The sequence below is a fragment of the Vipera ursinii genome, assembly GCF_947247035.1.
Source record: "Vipera ursinii genome assembly, chromosome: 2".
NCBI lineage: Eukaryota > Metazoa > Chordata > Lepidosauria > Squamata > Viperidae > Vipera > Vipera ursinii.
The window spans coordinates 292,899,173-292,918,104 of NC_139513.1; the positions used below are offsets into that span (position 1 = coordinate 292,899,173).

At 45.6% G+C, this 18,932-nt stretch overlaps 1 protein-coding gene across 4 annotated transcripts in view; it reads right to left on the reverse strand.

The window, feature by feature from the left end:
- Positions 1 to 18,932, reverse strand: part of SMAD2 (SMAD family member 2) — a 74,515-nt gene that overhangs the window by 30,973 nt on the left and 24,610 nt on the right. For all 4 annotated transcript variants that reach the window (XM_083354858.1, XM_083354855.1, XM_083354856.1 and 1 more), the window contains one exon: positions 16,768 to 17,049. In XM_083354858.1, the coding sequence (XP_083210984.1) occupies positions 16,768 to 17,003 (236 nt within the window). In that variant the 5' untranslated portion in view covers positions 17,004 to 17,049. The remainder of the gene's footprint in view (positions 1 to 16,767; positions 17,050 to 18,932) is intronic.

The following is an 18,932-nucleotide window of genomic DNA, read 5'->3' on the forward strand; positions in this document are numbered from 1 at the left end:
CCCATCCCAGTGTTCGCTTAGTTTGTTAATTTTAATATGCCTGGGATGCACATTTTTAATCTTATCAAGGTGTATATATATATAAAGGTAAAGGTTCCCCCGCACATGCGTGCTAGTCGTTTCCGACTCTAGGGGCCGGTGCTCATCTCCGTTTCAAAGCCGAAGAGCCAGCGCTTGTCCGAGGACGTCTCCGTGGTCATGTGGCCGGCATGACTGGATGCCAAAGGCGCACGGAACGCTGTTACCTTCCCACCGGAGTGGTCCCTATTTTTCTACTTGCATTTTTACATGCTTTCGAACTGCTAGGTTGGCAGTGGGCGCTCCATCACTGGGGGGTTTTAAGAAGAGACTGGACATTTATTTTATTTATTTTATTTATTTTATTTGATTTGTATACCGCCCTTCTCCCGAAGGACTCAGGGCGGTGAACAGGGACATAAATACCAAAATACCCAAAATACAGAAATTAAAAACAAATTAAACCCTAGTGCCCAAATGCATAAAATAAATTACATTAAAACAATAATTAAAAACAAAATCCATCAGACCAGGCCGGCTTGTTCAAACAAATAGGTTTTTAGGTCGCGTCGGAAGGAGCGAAGGTCGGGAGCCATCCGGAGCTCAACCGGTAAACGGTTCCACAGCTCTGGCGCAACCACAGAGAAGGCCCTCCCCCTGGGGGTCACCAGCCGGCATTCTCTGACCGGTGGCACCCTGAGGAGGCCCTCTCTGTGGGAGTGCACTGGGCGGAGGGAAGTAGACGCCGGCCGCAGGTGCTCCCTAAGGTACTCCGGACCCATGCCATGTAGGGCTTTGTAGGTCATCACCAGCACCTTGAATCTCACCCGGAAGGAAACCGGAAGCCAATGCAGCTCGCGGAGCAGAGGTGTAATATGGGAGTATCAGGAGACCCCCAACACAACTCGCGTGGCTGCATTCTGAACCAGTTGGAGCCTCCGAGTGGTCCTCAAGGGCAGCCCCATGTAGAGAGCGTTGCAGTAGTCTAACCGAGAGGTCACAAGCGCATGAGTGACTGTACGCAAAGCATCCCGGTCTAGATAGGGCCGTAACTGGCGCACCAGGCGCAACTGGGCGAAGGCCCCCCTAGTCACAGTTAATATATGATCTTCTAAAGAAAGCTGTGAATCTAGGAGAACTCCCAAGTTGCGAGCCCTATCTACGGGGGGTAATAACTCACCCCCCATAGTGAGAAATGGAATGATCTGAGTTTCCTGAGATGCTGGCACGTACAGCCACTCCGTCTTGTCAGGGTTGAGCCGAAGCCTGTTCCTCCCCATCCAGACCCGGACAGCCTCCAGGCAACGGGAAATCACGTCGAGGGCATCACTGGGGTGGTTTGGGGTCGAAATGAAAAGCTGGGTATCATCAGCATACTGATGATACCCAACTCCAAAGCCACGAATGATCTCACCCAGAGGCTTCATATAGATGTTGAACAGGAGAGGCGAGAGGACCGACCCCTGAGGGACTCCACAAAAGAGAGACCTCGAGGTCGACCTCTGCCCCCCTGCCAACACCGACTGCGAACGTCCCAGGAGGTAGGAGGAGAACCACTGAAGGACCGTGCCTCCCACTCCTAACCCTCTGAGACGTCGCAGCAGGATACCATGGTCGATGGTATCAAAAGCCGTTGAGAGGTCTAATAGGACTAGAACAGAGGAACAACCCCTGTCCCGAGCCCTCCAGAGATCATTCACCAGGGCGACCAATGCCGTCTCCGTGCTGTGCCCGGGCCTGAAACCCAATTGGTACGGGTCCAGATAGTCAGTTTCCTCCAGGACCGAAGGGAGCTGATGCGCCACCACACTCTCAACAACCTTAGCAAGAAAGCGAAGATTGGAGACTGGACGAAAGTTGTTTAATACAGCTGGGTCCAAGGTAGGTTTCTTGAGGAGAGGTCTCACCACCGCTTCCTTCAAGACGGAGGGGAAACAACCTTCACTCAAGGAAGCAGATATCACCGCCTGGAGCCAGCCTCGTGTTCCCTCCCGAGCCGAATAAACCAGCCAGGAAGGGCACGGATCCAATAAACAAGTGGTGGAGCTCAGCTTCCTCATAATCCTGTCCACTTCCTTTGGAGTTACAGGGTCAAACTCCTCCCAGATAACATCGACAAGACCACCCATGTCCTGATCATCAGACTCTGCCCAATCGGAGTCCAAACCGGTCTGAATCCAAGCGATTTTGTCCGACAGATGTTGGCTAAACTCCTCGGCACGACCCTGTAAGGGCTCCCCCCTCACCTCCTGATCAAGGAGGGAGCGAGTCACCCTAAACAGGGCGGCCGGGCGATTATCTGCAGACGCAATGAGGGTAGCAAAGTAATTAGACCTCGCCATCCTCATTGCCGCGAGATAAGACCTAGTAAAGGATCTTAGTCGCGATCGGTCGGATTCAGACCGGGTGGATCTCCAACAGCTCTCTAGGCCCCGTCTCCGATGCTTCATCTCCTGGAGCTCCGCAGAAAACCATGGAGCACACTGGGATCTGCATCGGGTCAGGGGCGGCAAGGGAACAACTCGGTCAAGTGCCTCCGTGGCAGCCTTTTCCCAGGCTTCCACTAAGGCATCAACCGAGCTGTGAGCAAAGGAGGCAGGTGGGGACCCCAGCGCTGCCTGGAACTTCTCAGGGTCCATTAAGCGCCTGGGGCGGAACCATCTTGATGGTTCAACAACCCCACAACGGGGGGTGGCAAAACAGAAGACCAGCCTCAGGAGATGATGATTGGTCCATGACAGGGGCATAACAATTGGAGAACCCCCACCAAGATCATCTAACCACCGTCCAGATAGAAAAACCAAATCAAGCGTGTGGCCCCCCCACATGAGTCGGGCCCTGAATTACTTGCGTCAGGTCCATGGCCGTCATGGAAGCCATGAACTCCCGAGCCAACTCAGATGATCCTCCCAGGGATGGTAGATTGAAATCACCCAAAACCATAAATTTGGGGAACTCAACCACCAGCCCCGAGAGGATATCGAGAAGCTCAGGCAGGGCTGCTGCTGTGCGACTAGGCGGAAGGTACACCAGCAGCAAGCCCAACTGCGCCCTAGGGCCACATCTCAGGACATTCACTTGTCTGAGATGGTATAAGTTCTCCTGCTTGAGCAGGGGGCTGGACTAGAAGACCTCCAAGGTCCCTTGCAGCTCTATTCTATTCTATTCTATTCTATTCTATTCTATTCTACTCTACTCTAGAGTAAGAGAACACTTTCTGAGGGTGAAAGAGACAGCAAACAGAAACAAAACGAGCAGGGCCTTGTGCTTATTCTGGCAGTGTAGATCAGCCATGCTGGGAGTTGAAGTCCACAAGTCATAAAAGGGCCAAGTTTGAAGACCCCTGGGTTAAAATAATGCTTTGTGGGTAATGTTTAAATTTCAGTTATATATTGGGCTGAATTATTAAAGACAGGACGTTTAATATCAATATTAAAAAGGGGTGAGTGGTGATTTGTGATTGTTCTAGACGTCATCCTTTTATGAATGAACATAGTATTTTTTATTTGTTGCATCATATCTAAGAGCAGTATATAAGGCCTCTTTTAGGCATGATTAGGGTTTGAGGGTCTAACTCAGGGGCCTTCAAACTTGGCCCTTTTATGACTTTTGGACAACTCCCAGAATTCCTCAGCCAGCATGCCTGGCTGAGGAATGCTGGGAGTTGAAGTCCACAAGTCGTAAAAGGGCCAACTTTGAAGACCCCCGATCTAGATGAAATTCCCTCCCAGCACCAGTTTTCTCAACAGCAGAGTTTTCAACACCTCTCATCCTTCCCTCCTGGAAGAAGTAGGACATCCAGCCTTCACTTCTATTGAAACAGCAAGCAGTGAGAAAAATGAACACCAAACCTGGGATTTTTGTCTGAAGAAAGGACGGAACACACTTGGGAGTAACTAATCTATACTAGACGGTCCAGGATTGGGGGGAAAGCTGGCTTCCTTATGGACCAACCTATCCCCTCCATCTAGAAGTCACCAACCTCTAAGTCGGGGGTCCCCAACCTATGGGCCATGGCCTACTGGCCACAAGGCCGCGGGACAAGCTGGCCAGTGGGCGCATGTGTGTGCGTGCACTCACCTCTACTCGCCCTAGCGCCCGCAGACCTGTTTGCACATGTGAGGGGGGGTAGCAGAGGTGGCTAGCGCCTGCACGCCTGTGCAAACAGGGCTGCTAGCGTGCAGGCGGGTTGTCCGGCCCGTTTGCGCATGCACGCAGGGACTCGCGGTGGGGGCTAGCGCCTGCGCACCTGCCGCTAGGGCTGTGCAGGTTGCGTGGCCCGTTTGCACAGGGGTCCGGGGCTAGCAGCGGCAGCTGGCGCCTGCACGCCTACACAAACGGAGCCATGTGGGTGCACGCACAGCCCCGTGTCAGCCTGCGTTCCTTTCCCTCCGGGCCGGCTGTGTGAAAAGATCGGTGACCTCTGCTCTAAGTAAAACAGGAGGGGAAAGCTCTTCTGGATGCTGTTGAGTTGGACTGGATTAAAGGAGTCCAGAGTACCTTCAAGCCTGCAGGATTCTGCTCCCCTTCACAGGCCCGTCTCCGGAGACTGCGCTGCCTCCTTTCGCTTGCACGAAGGACAACTAAAAAGGTACAAAGGTTCCCCACAGGAAGAGAGCAGGAAAGAGTCGTAGAGAGAGAAGCAGCGGGAAAGGAAATTCAAGAGTACTTGCTTGGGAGTTGTTGAGATCAAATGTCTTAAAACAGGGAAGGAAGTCTTTCACGGCTGCGTTGGCTCAGCAAACAGTCAAGAAACTCGAGTTTTGTCTTGTTTTTTCTTTCCCGAATGTGTGATCAAGAACGAGAGATTTCTAGAGGGGAGAATAGTGACAGTTCACATGAATGGACGTTCCAGAGATTTTTCAACTCCGGATTCTAGAATGTTGCGATAAAGAAGTCGGGGAGGATGTTGGACCTGGCCATTAAAAGACTACCTACCAGTTGCACTAAAAAAAACACAAGGGGAACACTGTCTCCCCAGGTCACATCCTCAGCTGGTGAAGCCAAGACATAAAAGCCGTCCCTTGACATTTGGCCATCGTCCTTGAGCGATGTAGGCACACATTCATTTCCTTTTCATTCCAGTACTGTTCTCCCATCTTCATTAAGGATTTTTTTTTTTTGGGGGGGGGGATGGTTTCTTAGGCTAGATTGGTTTGTCTTTTTTTTTTCTCTCTTCCCTTTGTTCTTTTCGTATTTTTATTTTCAGGAAATTCCATTCATTCTAAGGCAAGCAATCGTTAGATGGAGCACGTAAAAAGGATGGCCTTGAGGAAGAGAGGGCAGGACCGTTAGGAAAGGCACAAAAAAGAAGAAACGGATTTAAGTCTGGGACAAGTAGAACGGGTGCGCAAACATCTGAGATAAGACACCCCCCCAATTCATGTGGTTATAAAAAAAAGGAAGGGGAATCACTTAGAACAATTAAAGCCAATCGAAATAAAAATAGTCTTTAGTCTTCTATGGAGTTCATTTCTAATGGGATAGGGATAGGGATAGGGATAGGGATAGGGATGGGATGGGATGGGATGGGATGGAATGGAATGGAATGGAATGGAATGGAATGGAATAGAATAGAATAGAATAGAATAGAATAGAATAGAATAGAATAGAATAGAATAGAATAGAATAGAATAGAATAGAATAGAATAGAATAGAATAGAATAGAATAGAATAGAATTTGGAATATAGAATAGATTTTGGAATATAGAATAGATATTGGAGAATAGAATAGAATAGAACAGAACAGAACAAGGAATAGGAATAGAATAGAAAATAGAATAGAATAGAGAATAGAGAATAGATTAGAATAGAACAGAATAGAACAAGGAATAGGAATAGGAATAGGAATAGGAATAGGAATAGGAACAGGAATAGAAAACAATAGAATAGAATAGATTTCTGGAGGCAACTTCTGTTCCACTGGTTGATTCTCCTCCCTGTCAGGAATTTTCTCCTTAATTCCAGGTTGCTTCTCTCTTTGGTCAGTTTCTAGCCACGGTTTCTCCTTCCTTTTGGTGCTCTGGTGAACAACCTGACCCCTCCTCTTCTTTGTGGCAGCCCCTCAAATACTGCAATACTGACATCAGCTCAATAAGCTATCAACAACCTGACTTTCTTATATACCCCTTGAGGTCTTGGCTTACTCACAAGAAACAGTCATTTAATGACTCAAGCAGGAAATCAGTTCTCAGGACACCGTTCTTGCAATCAGCAGCTACGCAGAAGATGATCCTTTGACCCCTCACCATTGAATGCACAACTCTTCACAACACACAGCTTCCTTGACTGTTCTCCTTTCTCTCGGGTATCTTTTCCTCCTGCTGAATTCCACTGGAAAATTCCCATTTGCTCTTTCTAACCTTATGCAGTTCTGATAATCAGATATTGTTATTATCTGTGCCGTTTCCTCCATAAATTGCACTTACAAAGAAATCTGTGGCTAAAAAAAAAGGACACAGTACTAGTATCTAAAAACTGTCTGGACCTGGGCACTAAGTTCTCCACAGACAAGATAAAATCTCCCGTGCTGTGAACACCCTTGAAAGTTTTAACTTTGCAGGCTTTTTTTTCATACCTTTTTATTCAGCTTCACATCGTAAAAAATGAAAACAACCTTGAACTCTTTTAAACCACGAGTCCTTTGGTGGGTCCGGAAGCTAGGATTATAGAATTTTAAAATAAAATTTAAGAATAATCGTGTCTTGAATGTGAAAACATTCAAATTTGAGGCTGGGTGTGTGTGTGGCTTTCCTTACCCTACGGTTTCAGGGGTAGGCAACCTCGGCTCTTTTATGACTCCTGGACTTCAACTCCCAGAATTCCTGAGTCGGCTGACTCAGGAATTCTCGGAGTTGAAGTCCATGAGTCACAAAAGAGCCGAGGAGGTTGCCTACCCCTGGTTTAGGTAAACTACAGTTTTTCCCTGCTTGACATTACGGAGAACGGTTTAATAAGCGAACATTCTCTTCGATTTTAATTTCCGTCCAAGACCAGTTTAAAAAAAAGAAAGAAAGCGAACACATCGGACAATGTCAAAGGAAACAAACGAACAAGAAAGAAAGAAAGAAAGAAAGAAAGAAAGAAAGAAAGAAAGAAAGAAAGAAAGAAAGAAAGAAAGAAAGAAAGAAAGAAGAAGGAAGGAAGGAAGGAAGGAAGGAAGGAAGGAAGGAAGGAAGGAAGGAAGGAAGGAAGGAAGGAGGAAGGAAGGAAGGAAGGAAGAAAGAAAGAAAGAAAGAAAGAAAGAAAGAAAGAAAGAAAGAAAGAAAGAAAGAAAGATGAAGGCAGTGGGAAGGGGATACTTAAGGCAGCCTGTCTGGAAAAAGGAGGGACGGGATTAAGAATGAATAACGAATACCGCAGATTGAATATGTCAGTCAGTGAGCGGAATGAGACGGCTGGATGAGATCCAGAGAACTGAGAACCAAATTGCAAAGCAAATACACGATGGGAGAGTAAATGGGCCAAGGGGGTGGTGTGGACGAGATCTTCAAAAGGAGACTTGAGAAGTTTAAAAAAGAAAAGGGCAACGTGTGAAGAGGTGTGTGAAAACAAGGATGGCGAATAATAACATTAGATTTCTTTCTTTCCTTCTACCTTTAGCTTATTTTGCTTGCCATTTTTCACTCTTTTCTTCCAAAGTTTGGTTTGTAACACTGCTAGGCAAAAGGGAACAGCCTTGGTGGAGCAGTGGGCTGATGCCTCCTTAAGTAACACCAGCTGCCTGCAATTAGTGCAGGTTCGCGTCCCACCAGGCTCAAGGTTGACTCAGCCTTCCTTCCTTCCGAGGGAGGTAAAATGAGGACCCAGATTGTTGGGGGCAGTTAAGCTGACTTTGTAATAATGCTGCTTGGGGTGTGTGTGAAAGCCCTAATAAGCAGGCATATACATAGAATGAAGGCTACTGCTAAGCTTGTAAGCCGCCCTGAGTCTTCGGAGAAGGGCGGGATATAAATGGAATTAAAATAAAAAATAAAAATAAAATAAAATAGTAGGTACATATGCAACCAATGAAAAACAAAGTAGGCACAAATGACAAATGACAAGATGTTTTCAAAGGGGCAGTCCACTCTTTAAAAAAACACCTTGCGTACCTCATTTATCATTTTATGGCCATTTGGCCACAATAATCTCCTTTCAAGGAACAGCAATAATAAACTGAAATCACAGGAAATCTTGTTAGCTGTAAAAAAAATTTTTTTGCTGAAAATTAGTTTCCTGGATGATGTCCAAGGGAATTCCTCACTGAGTCCACTTTCATTTCCTTAATAATCAGCTTTTTTAAAAAAAAAAAAACCTATCAGTCACCAAGGTTAGTTATTAATAGTGACATAACTACCTCATATAATAGTAGCACGCCAAATATTTACTTTGGCATTTAGTCAATGAAATTCATACTCCTCTGAAATAATTCAAATCATATGTAAAGTATTATTGTACTTAAACTGGATTCAACATTTAAGTAGCAGCCTGAAATATAAAGGTCAGAGTTACTGGGGCTAGCAGATTTAATGCATCAGAAGGTTAAAATAATTGCTTTCCCGAAAAGCTGCTGCTGAACTAAAACTGCTGCTTGCCTAATCCAACCATCCAAAGTTTGAATTCTAACAAATGCAAAGTCCTTGCAGACCAGGTGTGTGCCAGACACCCTTCTTCCAAAGTCAGCAGCATTCAACCTCTTTAGTTATTTCTCCGAGACTTCCAATTGTTCCTCCACATTTTGTTCCAAGGCTACAGAGAAGTCAATGCTGCACTTTTAACTCTACGTTAGTAATGTGGGCTACGACACCTCAATCTACTTTTTTCAAGATTTTCTTTTCTTTTTTTTTGTAAGTGCCATCCAATTATGCCAATCATTGACTCAGTGAACCAAACCGTCGACTAACAGGTTTAACTGGAAGCCTTGTGAAAATGTTATTTTTAATGCAAGTGTTTTATTCGCTTTTTGCACCCTGGAAGAGAGAGAAACTGGGGCTCAACTCCCTATGCGCTTTCTGCAGAACAGGACAAAGCCATGTCCCCATTCTTACTCTCAACTGCCTATCCTGGTGTTGGCATTTAAATTATTCAAGGTGTCATTCATAGTGGTACATAATAATAATAATAATAATAATAATAATAATAATAATAATAATAATAATAATAATAATAATAATAATAATAATAAAGTTGGAAGGGACCTTGGAGGTCATCTAATCCAACCCCCTGCTCAGGCAGGAAACCCTATACCACTGCAGACAAATGGCTCTCCGGTCTCTTCTTAAAAACTTCCAGTGTTGGAGCATTCACAGCTTCTGTAGGCAAGGAGTTCCACTGGTTAATTGTCCTCACTGTCAGGAAGTTTCTCCTTAGTTCCAGGTTGCTTCTCCACTTGATGAGTTTCCATCCGTTGCTTCTTGTCCTGCCTTCAGGCGCTTTGGAGAATAGCTTGACTCCCTCTTCTTTGGGGCAGCCCCTGAGAGATCGGAACTCTGCTATCATGTCACCCCTCACCCTTCTCTTCGTTAAACTAGACATACCCAACTCCAGCAACCGTTCCTGATATGTTTTAGCCTCCGGTCCCCCGATCATCTTTGTTGCTCTTCTCTGCACTCTTTTTTAGAGTCTCAACATCTTTTTTACATCGTGGTGACCACAACTGGATGTCCTATGCACAGACTATCATGTGCACAGAGCAACTGGTTCCAAGTGTTCCATATGTGGACTGAACATGGAATGTTCTGGGGTAGCAATGACTGAGGTGGGGATGGTAAGCGGGAAAAACATCCCAAAATCTTAGTAACCCTTAGTTTTAAAGCACAACCTATCTACCTAACCAACTCACCTACCTACCTGCTTGCTTGTTCGGGTGCAAGAAGTCAGGAACCAGGATAGAGTTCAGAAGTACGACAACTTTATTTCGTGCTAGCTATACCCAAGAATCTGAACTAACGGTCAAGGAGAATTGGCGCCAGATAAGTCAACAGACTTCAAGGGGAGGCTGGACTTAGAGGTCTCTTACATGAGCGCAGATTTTATTTTCCTGGGCTCCAAGATCACTGCAGATGGGGACTGTAGCCAAGAAATTAAAAGACGCTTGCTCCTGGGGAGGAAAGTCATGGCAAACCTAGACAGCACACTAAAAAGCAGAGACATCACCCTGTCAACAAAAGTGTGTATAGTCAAGGCTATGGTCTTCCCAGTTGCAATGTATGGCAGTGAAAGTTGGACCATAAGAAAGGCTGAGCGCCAAAGAATGGAGGCCTTTGAACTCTGATGCCGGAGAAGACTCCTGCAAGTCCCTTGGACTGCAAGGTGATCAAACCGGTCAGTCCTAGAGGAGATCAACCCTGACTGCTCTTTAGAAGGCCAGATCCTGAAGCTAAAACTCAAATACTTTGGCCACCTAATGAGAAGGAAGGACTCACTGGAGAAGAGCCTCATGCTGGGAAAGGTTGAGGGCGAGAGAAGAAGGGGACGACAGAGAATGAGCTGGCTGGATGGAGTCACTGAAGCAGGAGGCGTGAGCTTAAAGGGACTCCAGAAGATGGTAGAGGACAGGAAGGCCTGGAGGAACGTTGTCCATAGGGTCGCGATGGGTCGGACACGACTTCGCAACTAACAACAACACATGAGCACAGCAATTCCAAACTCATGGTGCATTTGACCCTGCCCTCTGGCTCAGCCTGGCCAGCTCCTACATTACTCTTCCCAGAGGCCTCTTTTCCCAGTGTCTCATTAACCACTTCCATTTGGCGTGAAAGCCGGCTGGATGACTTGGGGCCAGTCCCTCTGTGACAGCCAACCCAACTCATGGGATTGTTATTGTGGGAAATTAGCAGGCCGAAGTATTAAGACAGGTCCACCCCCTTGAATGACATGTACAGCGGTGCCTTGATATGCAACCGCTTGGAAACTCATCCAATTTGGTACTCAAGGCTTTTTGATGCAAACATTTTGTCCCAGTACTCATCGTTTGTTTGGTGCACAAGCTAGAACTTGTGTGTGTCGGCTTGCCTTGTGACTCTCTACATCAGGGGGTCTTTCAAGCTTGGCCCTTTTATGACTTGTGGACTTCAACTCCCAGAATTCCTCAGCCAGGAGGAATTCTGGGAGTTGAAGTCCACAAGTCATAAAAGGGCCAAGTTTGAAAGACCCCTGCTCTACATTATTTGTTATGGGGGAAAACTGTTTGGTACTCAGCATTTTCTTTTTCTTTTTTTTTTCTTTTTTCTTTTGTACTCACTGTACCCCCTGGAACCAATTAATGATGAGTACTGAGGGACCACTGTATATAAAAAAGGCATGATTAAAAACAGAACAACAAAAGACTGTCTTGTTCACGCACAGAAGCCTTTTTTAGACTCATCTGGACCCGAGATTCCTAGCTGGAAGTTACCCCGTTGTGCATGCCTGGCCCACTCAGCTCCCATTTCTTCCTCACTTCTCCCAAGCCTGAAAGCCCTTAATGGGATGAGCATTAGTAGAGGAACAAGCGAGTGGTTGTCTTAATACACAGATGACCATTCAAAGACTACTTTGAGAAGAGACACAAAGAGATTGTGACTGATCTCCCCTGTATTCGAACAGTACACGGGCTACATTCCCATGAAATATTCTTGATTTGACTCTAGCTTCTAGACTTATTACACCTACTAACGTGTTGATTGGATCCTGGGAGGCTGCCTGCCACTAGAGATAACTGGTGTGCATTGGTATATTTTCAGAACGGTCCAATCAGGCACCGAAGGGAACATCATTTCACACCTGGCTGTGTGTTGATTTGACTGACTGCAACTGAAGTGTTGGAGACAATCTGTTCTATCCTTGTTCAGAGTCCTTGTTCAGATCTGGGACGCTCCTTGCGTATAATCCACGCCTCTTGACAACCGATAATGACCTCAGCTTTCTTGATGATGCCAACCTCCTCAGATACTTTGTCATGCAGAATGTGCTCCCGAATCTGTTTAGGTTTATACTGCTGGTCAGAAATAATATTGGAAGTGAATTCTCTCTTAAAAGTTGGGAGACTTGCCTGCCACTGCTGACTACTTGGTGTTAGTGTTGTAGTCTGGCTTAAGAGGAGAGATCCCTGAATGACTTTGAACTAGTAACTCTTCCCTTCTCTCACTGGATTGTTTATCCATTTATCTATTTAAATTGTTTTAACCATTTTACAGTTTTAGAATTGTAAGCTGCCCAAAGTCACTTGGCTGAGATGGATAGTCAAAGAAAATGAATGAATGAATGAATGAATGAATGAAAGAAAGAAAGAAATTATTGTGGGGGAAAGTATAGGAGGGAGCATTACATATCCCATCCTGAGCAGATAAGTAAATCAATAATAGGGAAAACGTGGCCTCAATCAAGTTGAGCAACACCCAATGTTCTGAGCAGAGACATCACCCTGCCAACAAAAGTGCGTGTAGTCAAGGCTATGGTCTTCCCAGTTGCAACGTATGGCTGTGAAAGTTGGACCATAAGAAAGGCTGAGCACCAAAGAATTGAGGCCTTTGAACTGTGGTGCTGGAGAAGACTCCTGCGAGTCCCTTGGACTGCAAGGTGATCCAACCGGTCAGTCCTAGAGGAGATCAACCCTGACTGCTCTTTAGAAGGCCAGATCCTGAAGCTAAAACTCAAATACTTTGGCCACCTAATGAGAAGGAAGGACTCACTGGAGAAGAGCCTAATGCTGGGAAAGGTTGAGGGCAAGAGAAGAAGGGGACGACAGAGAATGAGGTGGCTGGATGGAGTCACTGAAGCAGGAGGCGTGAGCTTAAATGGACTCCAGCAGATGTTAGAGGACAGGAAGGCCTGGAGGAACGTTGTCCATGGGGTCGTGATGGGTCGGACACAACTTCGCAGCTAACAACAATAACAATGTTCTGAGAAGATGTAAAGTAAAACCGGTATCCCGGGCAAGTTATGACCTGGAAGTGGGATGAGTAGTCCCTTCAAGCATGGATGGACCTGTACTTCTTTTAACCTGAAGTAAGCTATGAGTACTACGAGGTACTTAAGCTTCTGGGGTGGGGGTGGGGGTGTCCCCAACAATCCAAAAAGGATCTGAACGTTTCCATTACAAAAAAAGGGTATCCACATGCATAAGAATGTATGGCATTTTTGTTGTAGAGTAGGACTTAAAAACAGCCATCATAAATCCGTTTTGTCAGAATCCCTTCAATCTGAGGGATCCTGAATCCAAGGATCAAAGGGAAAATCTGGGGTGAAAGCTAGAGTGAATAGTCAGATCTAAATTACAAGGGGGTGTTATAGAGACTTCCATGCGTAACAGGTAATAGTTGGGTGATGCAGGAAGAGCGTAATGCTCACTGCAGTGCCCCCCCCTTCAGAACCAAGAAGGAAAAAAAGATAAAATGCTGGATCTGTGGATTTAGTATTGATGAGTTATAGCATATTTGCGGCGGTGGCAGGCATGCCGGTGGAAGCCCCAACGTAGGTGATACCACCCCACAAAGTAGTTTGTGGCAAAGAGGCTGAATTCTTTTCCACTCAGGTGCTGTCACCCATCCTTTTAAGAAATCTCTTTGCACAATTACAAGTTGTGCCTCCAGCAGGTTTGTGGGCAAGCAATTTCCACTGTAGGCGAGATCAGCGGGTCACGCTGTGTCACGCTGTGACATGATTAGGGCCGATTACAAACCGAAGGAGCTCCGTGAACCTGGTATCAAATATTTGGTTCTTAATAAAACCTACTAAACTTTCTGGCAGTATATATATAGGTTTCTCCCAACAGAAGAAGGTGAAGTGAGCACCTGCAAGCCAGGCGTCATTTACTGCCACGGTTGGTGCATCTGTGATAAAGGACCCTAGAGGCCACACAGCAGGCTTTCTGCATGAAAGGCTACCGCCAGCGACCTCAAAAACAGCACAGACTATAAAATAAAACCCGTTGCTTCGGTCAGGCAAAAGTTCTCAGTGAGGTTACCGTTGTAATACTCAAACTTAAGAGAACGGCGTGCGGTTCAACCAGGCCCTTCTCCCTTACGACTTACATGGTGTGCTCTCCAGAGTCAGATGGAGCTGGGGGGGGGGGCCCTACAGCAAATTGAAATAAACACATAGACACGTATATTTACATATCCATGTATGTGTTTTATTTCAATTTACCGCAGCTGCTCAGTTCCAGCTGCGGAGCGCGCCAATAAAGTCCCTACAAACAGATAAAACTTTTAAAACCACACTGATAGCCTAGAGCAGGGGTGTCAAACTCAATTTCATGGAGGGCGGCATCAGCATTGCGGTTGCCCTCAGGGGGCCGGGTGGGTATGGCCAGGGTGGGCGTGGCCTACTGGGTGGGCGTGGCTAGAGTGCGTATGGCCTGCTGGGTGGGCGTGGCCAGCTCTACATCTTTCGCATCAAGGGTGCCTATGGGGGCCTGGGCAGGAGTGGGACAGATCTGAGGGTCTCTGGCAGGAGGAGGGTCTCTGGGCCAGGGCCAAGGCAGTGGGGGCCGTTCCCTCACTGTTTCCAGGATGGCTTCGCGGGCCACATGAAACCACTTTGCGGGCCGGATCCGGCCCCCGGGCCTTGTGTTTGACTTGTCTGGCCTAGAGTACGGGAACAATCTCAACATGGTAGAAACCAAGTAAACGAGAAAGGCGAAACACCAGTCCCCCAAAATGTGCTTCACAGCACATTAACCCCAGGCCAGGGGCCAAAAGCAGTTTTAAGAGCTCGCTGGAACCCTAAAAAAGAAGGCACCGTCCTTGTGACTGGGAGGAGGAGGAGGAGGAAGAGGAGGCTGTGACGAAGGCGGCCAGCTTTCTCAGTGCTGCAAGGAGACCAGCTTTAAAAGAGGCGACCTGGAATGCAGGAAGAGAGCGGGCGTGCACGAAGGACCGAAGGCAAGTATTCCCTTACAATAGCTAGGCCCTGTGTCAATCAGGGATTTATAAAGTAATGACTGGCAGCTTGGATTGTACTCAGAAGCCAACTGGTGACCAATAATTCATCCAAGCTGAGTTCTTTCTTGTTCTAGAGACATTTATACTCAAAATCCTGCCGTGCGGAGGAGACTCTGCTATCCGCAACTACGACACACTCTGGGAACTATTAGAGACTTCACCGTCTTTCTCTCTCAGACACCTGATATCTGGGCCGAGTCGCCTCTTACTCCTCGGGGGTCGCGTTCCCTGCCTCGTGGGGGATCCAGCTCGTTTTATTTATTTATTTATTTGGATTTGTTTACCGCCCTTTCCCGAAGGACTCAGGGTGGTTTACAGGGAATTAAAACAAGAAATACAAAAATTAAAAACAATTAAAAAGATTGTAATAGTCCCTGAGAGAATAAAAACCCCAATTAAAATTAAAATTAAAATTAAAGTTAAAATTCTCATCCTCGTTAAGACTCTTATCACGCTTACCCGCTATCGGTAGTGTAACACTTGAGCAAGGACACACCTTTAACCTGGGCTGGGCCACTGCATTTTGAGTCAGCAACAGTTTCTGGGTGGAGTCTACATGTGCGGGGGGGGGCACCTTTGAAGATCACTACAACCCAGTCACTAAGTGACCAAGGCAGGAGTAAATTGTTCCAAGGACTTTCTGAAAGAGCACAGCTGCCTTCCCCGCTGAGCCTATGCAAAGGCCCTCCTATTCCGTTCCGCTCCGGTCCAAACGGCCTCCAGACAGAGTCAGTGCATCAGTTGTTGTTGTTGAATACCTACGCCTTTAAATATGTCGGCTGTCTCTAGCCTTGTCTGATAAAGTCTCTTTCAAAGGAGCTGGACCTGAATACTCTCCAGGGATATCTGCAGGATAACGCACGTTTGCCACATTCCCTTTCCTATTTAAGCTTTCCATCATACTCCTACGTTCCTAAGACTATCGTTTATGCTTTATAAAATAATTATTCATATCAGATCTTTTGGTTTTCGTTTGGGTGTTTCATCACTGTATATACTATTTTTATTTTATTTTTTTAAGAAGGCCGGGACCCATGGAATCGGATCCCAGCGCATAATGTTCCAAAAGAAAAAGTCCCATTTTTTAAAAAAAATAAATAAATAAAAATAAATGAATCCATATTCTTCTTCTGGCAATGCTTCCCAATTCATCACACGTACAGTTTCCCAACTTGTCATTTTAAACCCACTAGGAAAAAAAAACAACAACATCCAGACGTTCTCGATACTCAAGTAAGAAGAAAAGTACGACATCCCGGAACCAATATTGACAAATTCTTATAGTCAACCTGCGGCTTACGAGACAGAAGTTATCGTTCCAAATGGATGACAATTAAATATGGCTAACTGACTGAAGAGCCAACGTACCCTAGGACAGTGATGGCAAACCTTTCAGAGACCGAGTGCCCAAACCGCAACCCAAAAACCCACTTATGTATCGTCGGGTGCCGGGTGGGCGTGGCCCACTGGGTGGGCGTGGCCACGGTGGTAACGGCAGACTGGGTGGGACTAAAATGTTCAATCGATTCCAACTTTGCGAGATCTTTTTTTCCCCGCGAGAAGTTGAAATTGATTGATCGAACCTTTTTTTTTTTTGCATACGACAGCGGAGGCCTAAATCGAAAAGGTTTTATAAAACCCAGCGGAAGGCCCAGGACTGGGGCGTGCCCGCAGAGAGGGCTCTGCGTGCCACGTGCCATAGGTTTGCCACCACAGCCCTAGGAAATAGGTACTGCCATAACCAAAATGTTTGATCGATAAGGAACAGGGGAACAAGACTGAACCCTAGCTGTAGGCTTAATTAAATAAATCACAGCCCATTTTCGCTTTGGAAAGTTCTTACCTTGGAATTGTGACACATTTTGTATTGCAGTTCTGCGTAGTGATGGCTTTTTCAAGCTCGTCCAGTTGTCCCGTCTTCTTGAGCTTCTTAACCAAACTCTTCACAGCTTTTTCACACCATTTTTCTTCCTGTCCATTCTGCTCGCCTCCCCCAGCTCCTCCGGAACCGCTGGCGGACTTCTTCCACCCTAGCAGCCTCTTCACAACCGGCGGGGTAAAAGGCAATATAGATGACATGGCCCAGCTAGAGGACACCTAACACAATTCAGTTGCCTTTCACGACCTGGGGGAGGGCAGGGGTGGGGGTGGGGGAGAAAGAAATCCATTAGAAGATTTTAAATAACAGAATTCCCTGTTCTTCCATTTTGGCCAGACAAAATGGAGACTTCCCACACTAATACTGTTATTTGATATGGTCTTATTTCTAACTATGATATATAATAATAATAACAACAACAACACGCCAGATATTGCAGTTGTAGAGAACCGAAGCATACAGTTGATTGATATCGCTGTACTAGGAGATGCCAGAGTCGAAGAAAAAGAACTGGAAAAAAATTGCAAAATACCGCGACCTGGCCATCGAAACTGCGCAATTATGAATAAAACGCGTAACAGTGATACCCATTATCATCGGGGCAGTGGGAACTATGTCCAAAAACTTTGCAAAGTACATCAAGAAATTGCAGCTTCCTGCAATAACTCCAGCAAAGCTACAAAAAACTGCGCTACTCGGAACATCTTACATTTTAAGGAGATACCTGGTTGATACCTAGGATGCTGGCAGCAACCCGTGTCAACCATTAGTGCCAGTCAATTTGAGTGTTGACTGAGTTTCATGTTTTATGAATAAAAGTTTTATAATAATAATAATGATGATGATAATGATCATGATGTTGGAAGGGACCTTGGAGGTCTTCTAGTCCAACCCCCTGCTCAAGTAGGAAACCCTATACCATTTCAGAAAAATCTAATTTGTTTCCTTACTAGGAACTGCTTCCATCCTGCGACAAGATCTATAATACCATCAAACATCCACATCTGCCTATCCGGGGTCCTTGGTAAGGATTTGGAAGGTAGACAAAAATGCCAAATCCAGTCTGAACATCTGGCTGGCTGTGCGATGATCAACAACAATAATAATAATAAAGATGGAAGGGACCTTGGAGGTCATCTAGTCAGAACCCCTGCTCAGGCAGGAAACCCTACACCATTTCAGGAAAATCTAATTTGCTTCCATGTAATAAATAAGTCAGCGTTTCCCAACCTTAGGAAGTTGAAGATGCGTGGACTTCAACTCCCAGAATTCCCCAGCCAGCTATGCTGGCTGGGGAATTCTGGGAGTTGAAGTCCACGCATCTTCAAGTTCCTAAGGTTGGGAAACGCTGAAATAAGTTAGAGTCTGACTGAAAGCTTCTGGACCAAAGTCACACAGCTGGCTTCCAAAGATGAGGGTCTATTAAAATCTAGGACTCCACATTCGTTGACCGCTACAGACCGGGCTTCTGCAAATTTACTGCCCTGAAGATGTGCATATTTCAACTCCTAGAATTTTCTAGCATTAGCTATATTGGCTAAAAAAAAAAATCAAAGAGCTGGTCTACCTCTTTAAGAGTTATCCAGGGTGAGTAGCTAAAAGTTAAGACAAGCTAAACAAGCTATTATTGGGTTATAAGATGCCTCCTTTGCTTGATATCAGAAATCTATCTTTATCAATTCTCAAGAAAGCAAATCCTGTTCCCTTCTAGTACTGATGATTGTTACCCAAGTTGGGTGATGAAACGTCTACAAGACAAAAAAACAAGCTCAGAGAGCGCCAAGCACCCCACACTTCAATCCTGAGCTACAAATATTCTCCTGTTTACAGTTATTTACAGGTGATCAGTGCATTTTCTATCCTAAAATATTAGAATTTCAACTTATCATTTGCCATACTTGATGCTAGGCATATGGTATTACAAGAAAAAGAATGTACACAATTGCTTAAAGCATAGCATTTTGATATATGGTACATATAACTGTCAATCCTAATAATATGAATTGAAATCTATACAAAAGGGAAACATTGTGTCCTGTTTTGATTAGTAGGGGGGAAAGATCAATCAACATTTCTTGAATCCCACCTTTAATATCCAGAAATATTATTTTTTGATCTTTCAGTATAAT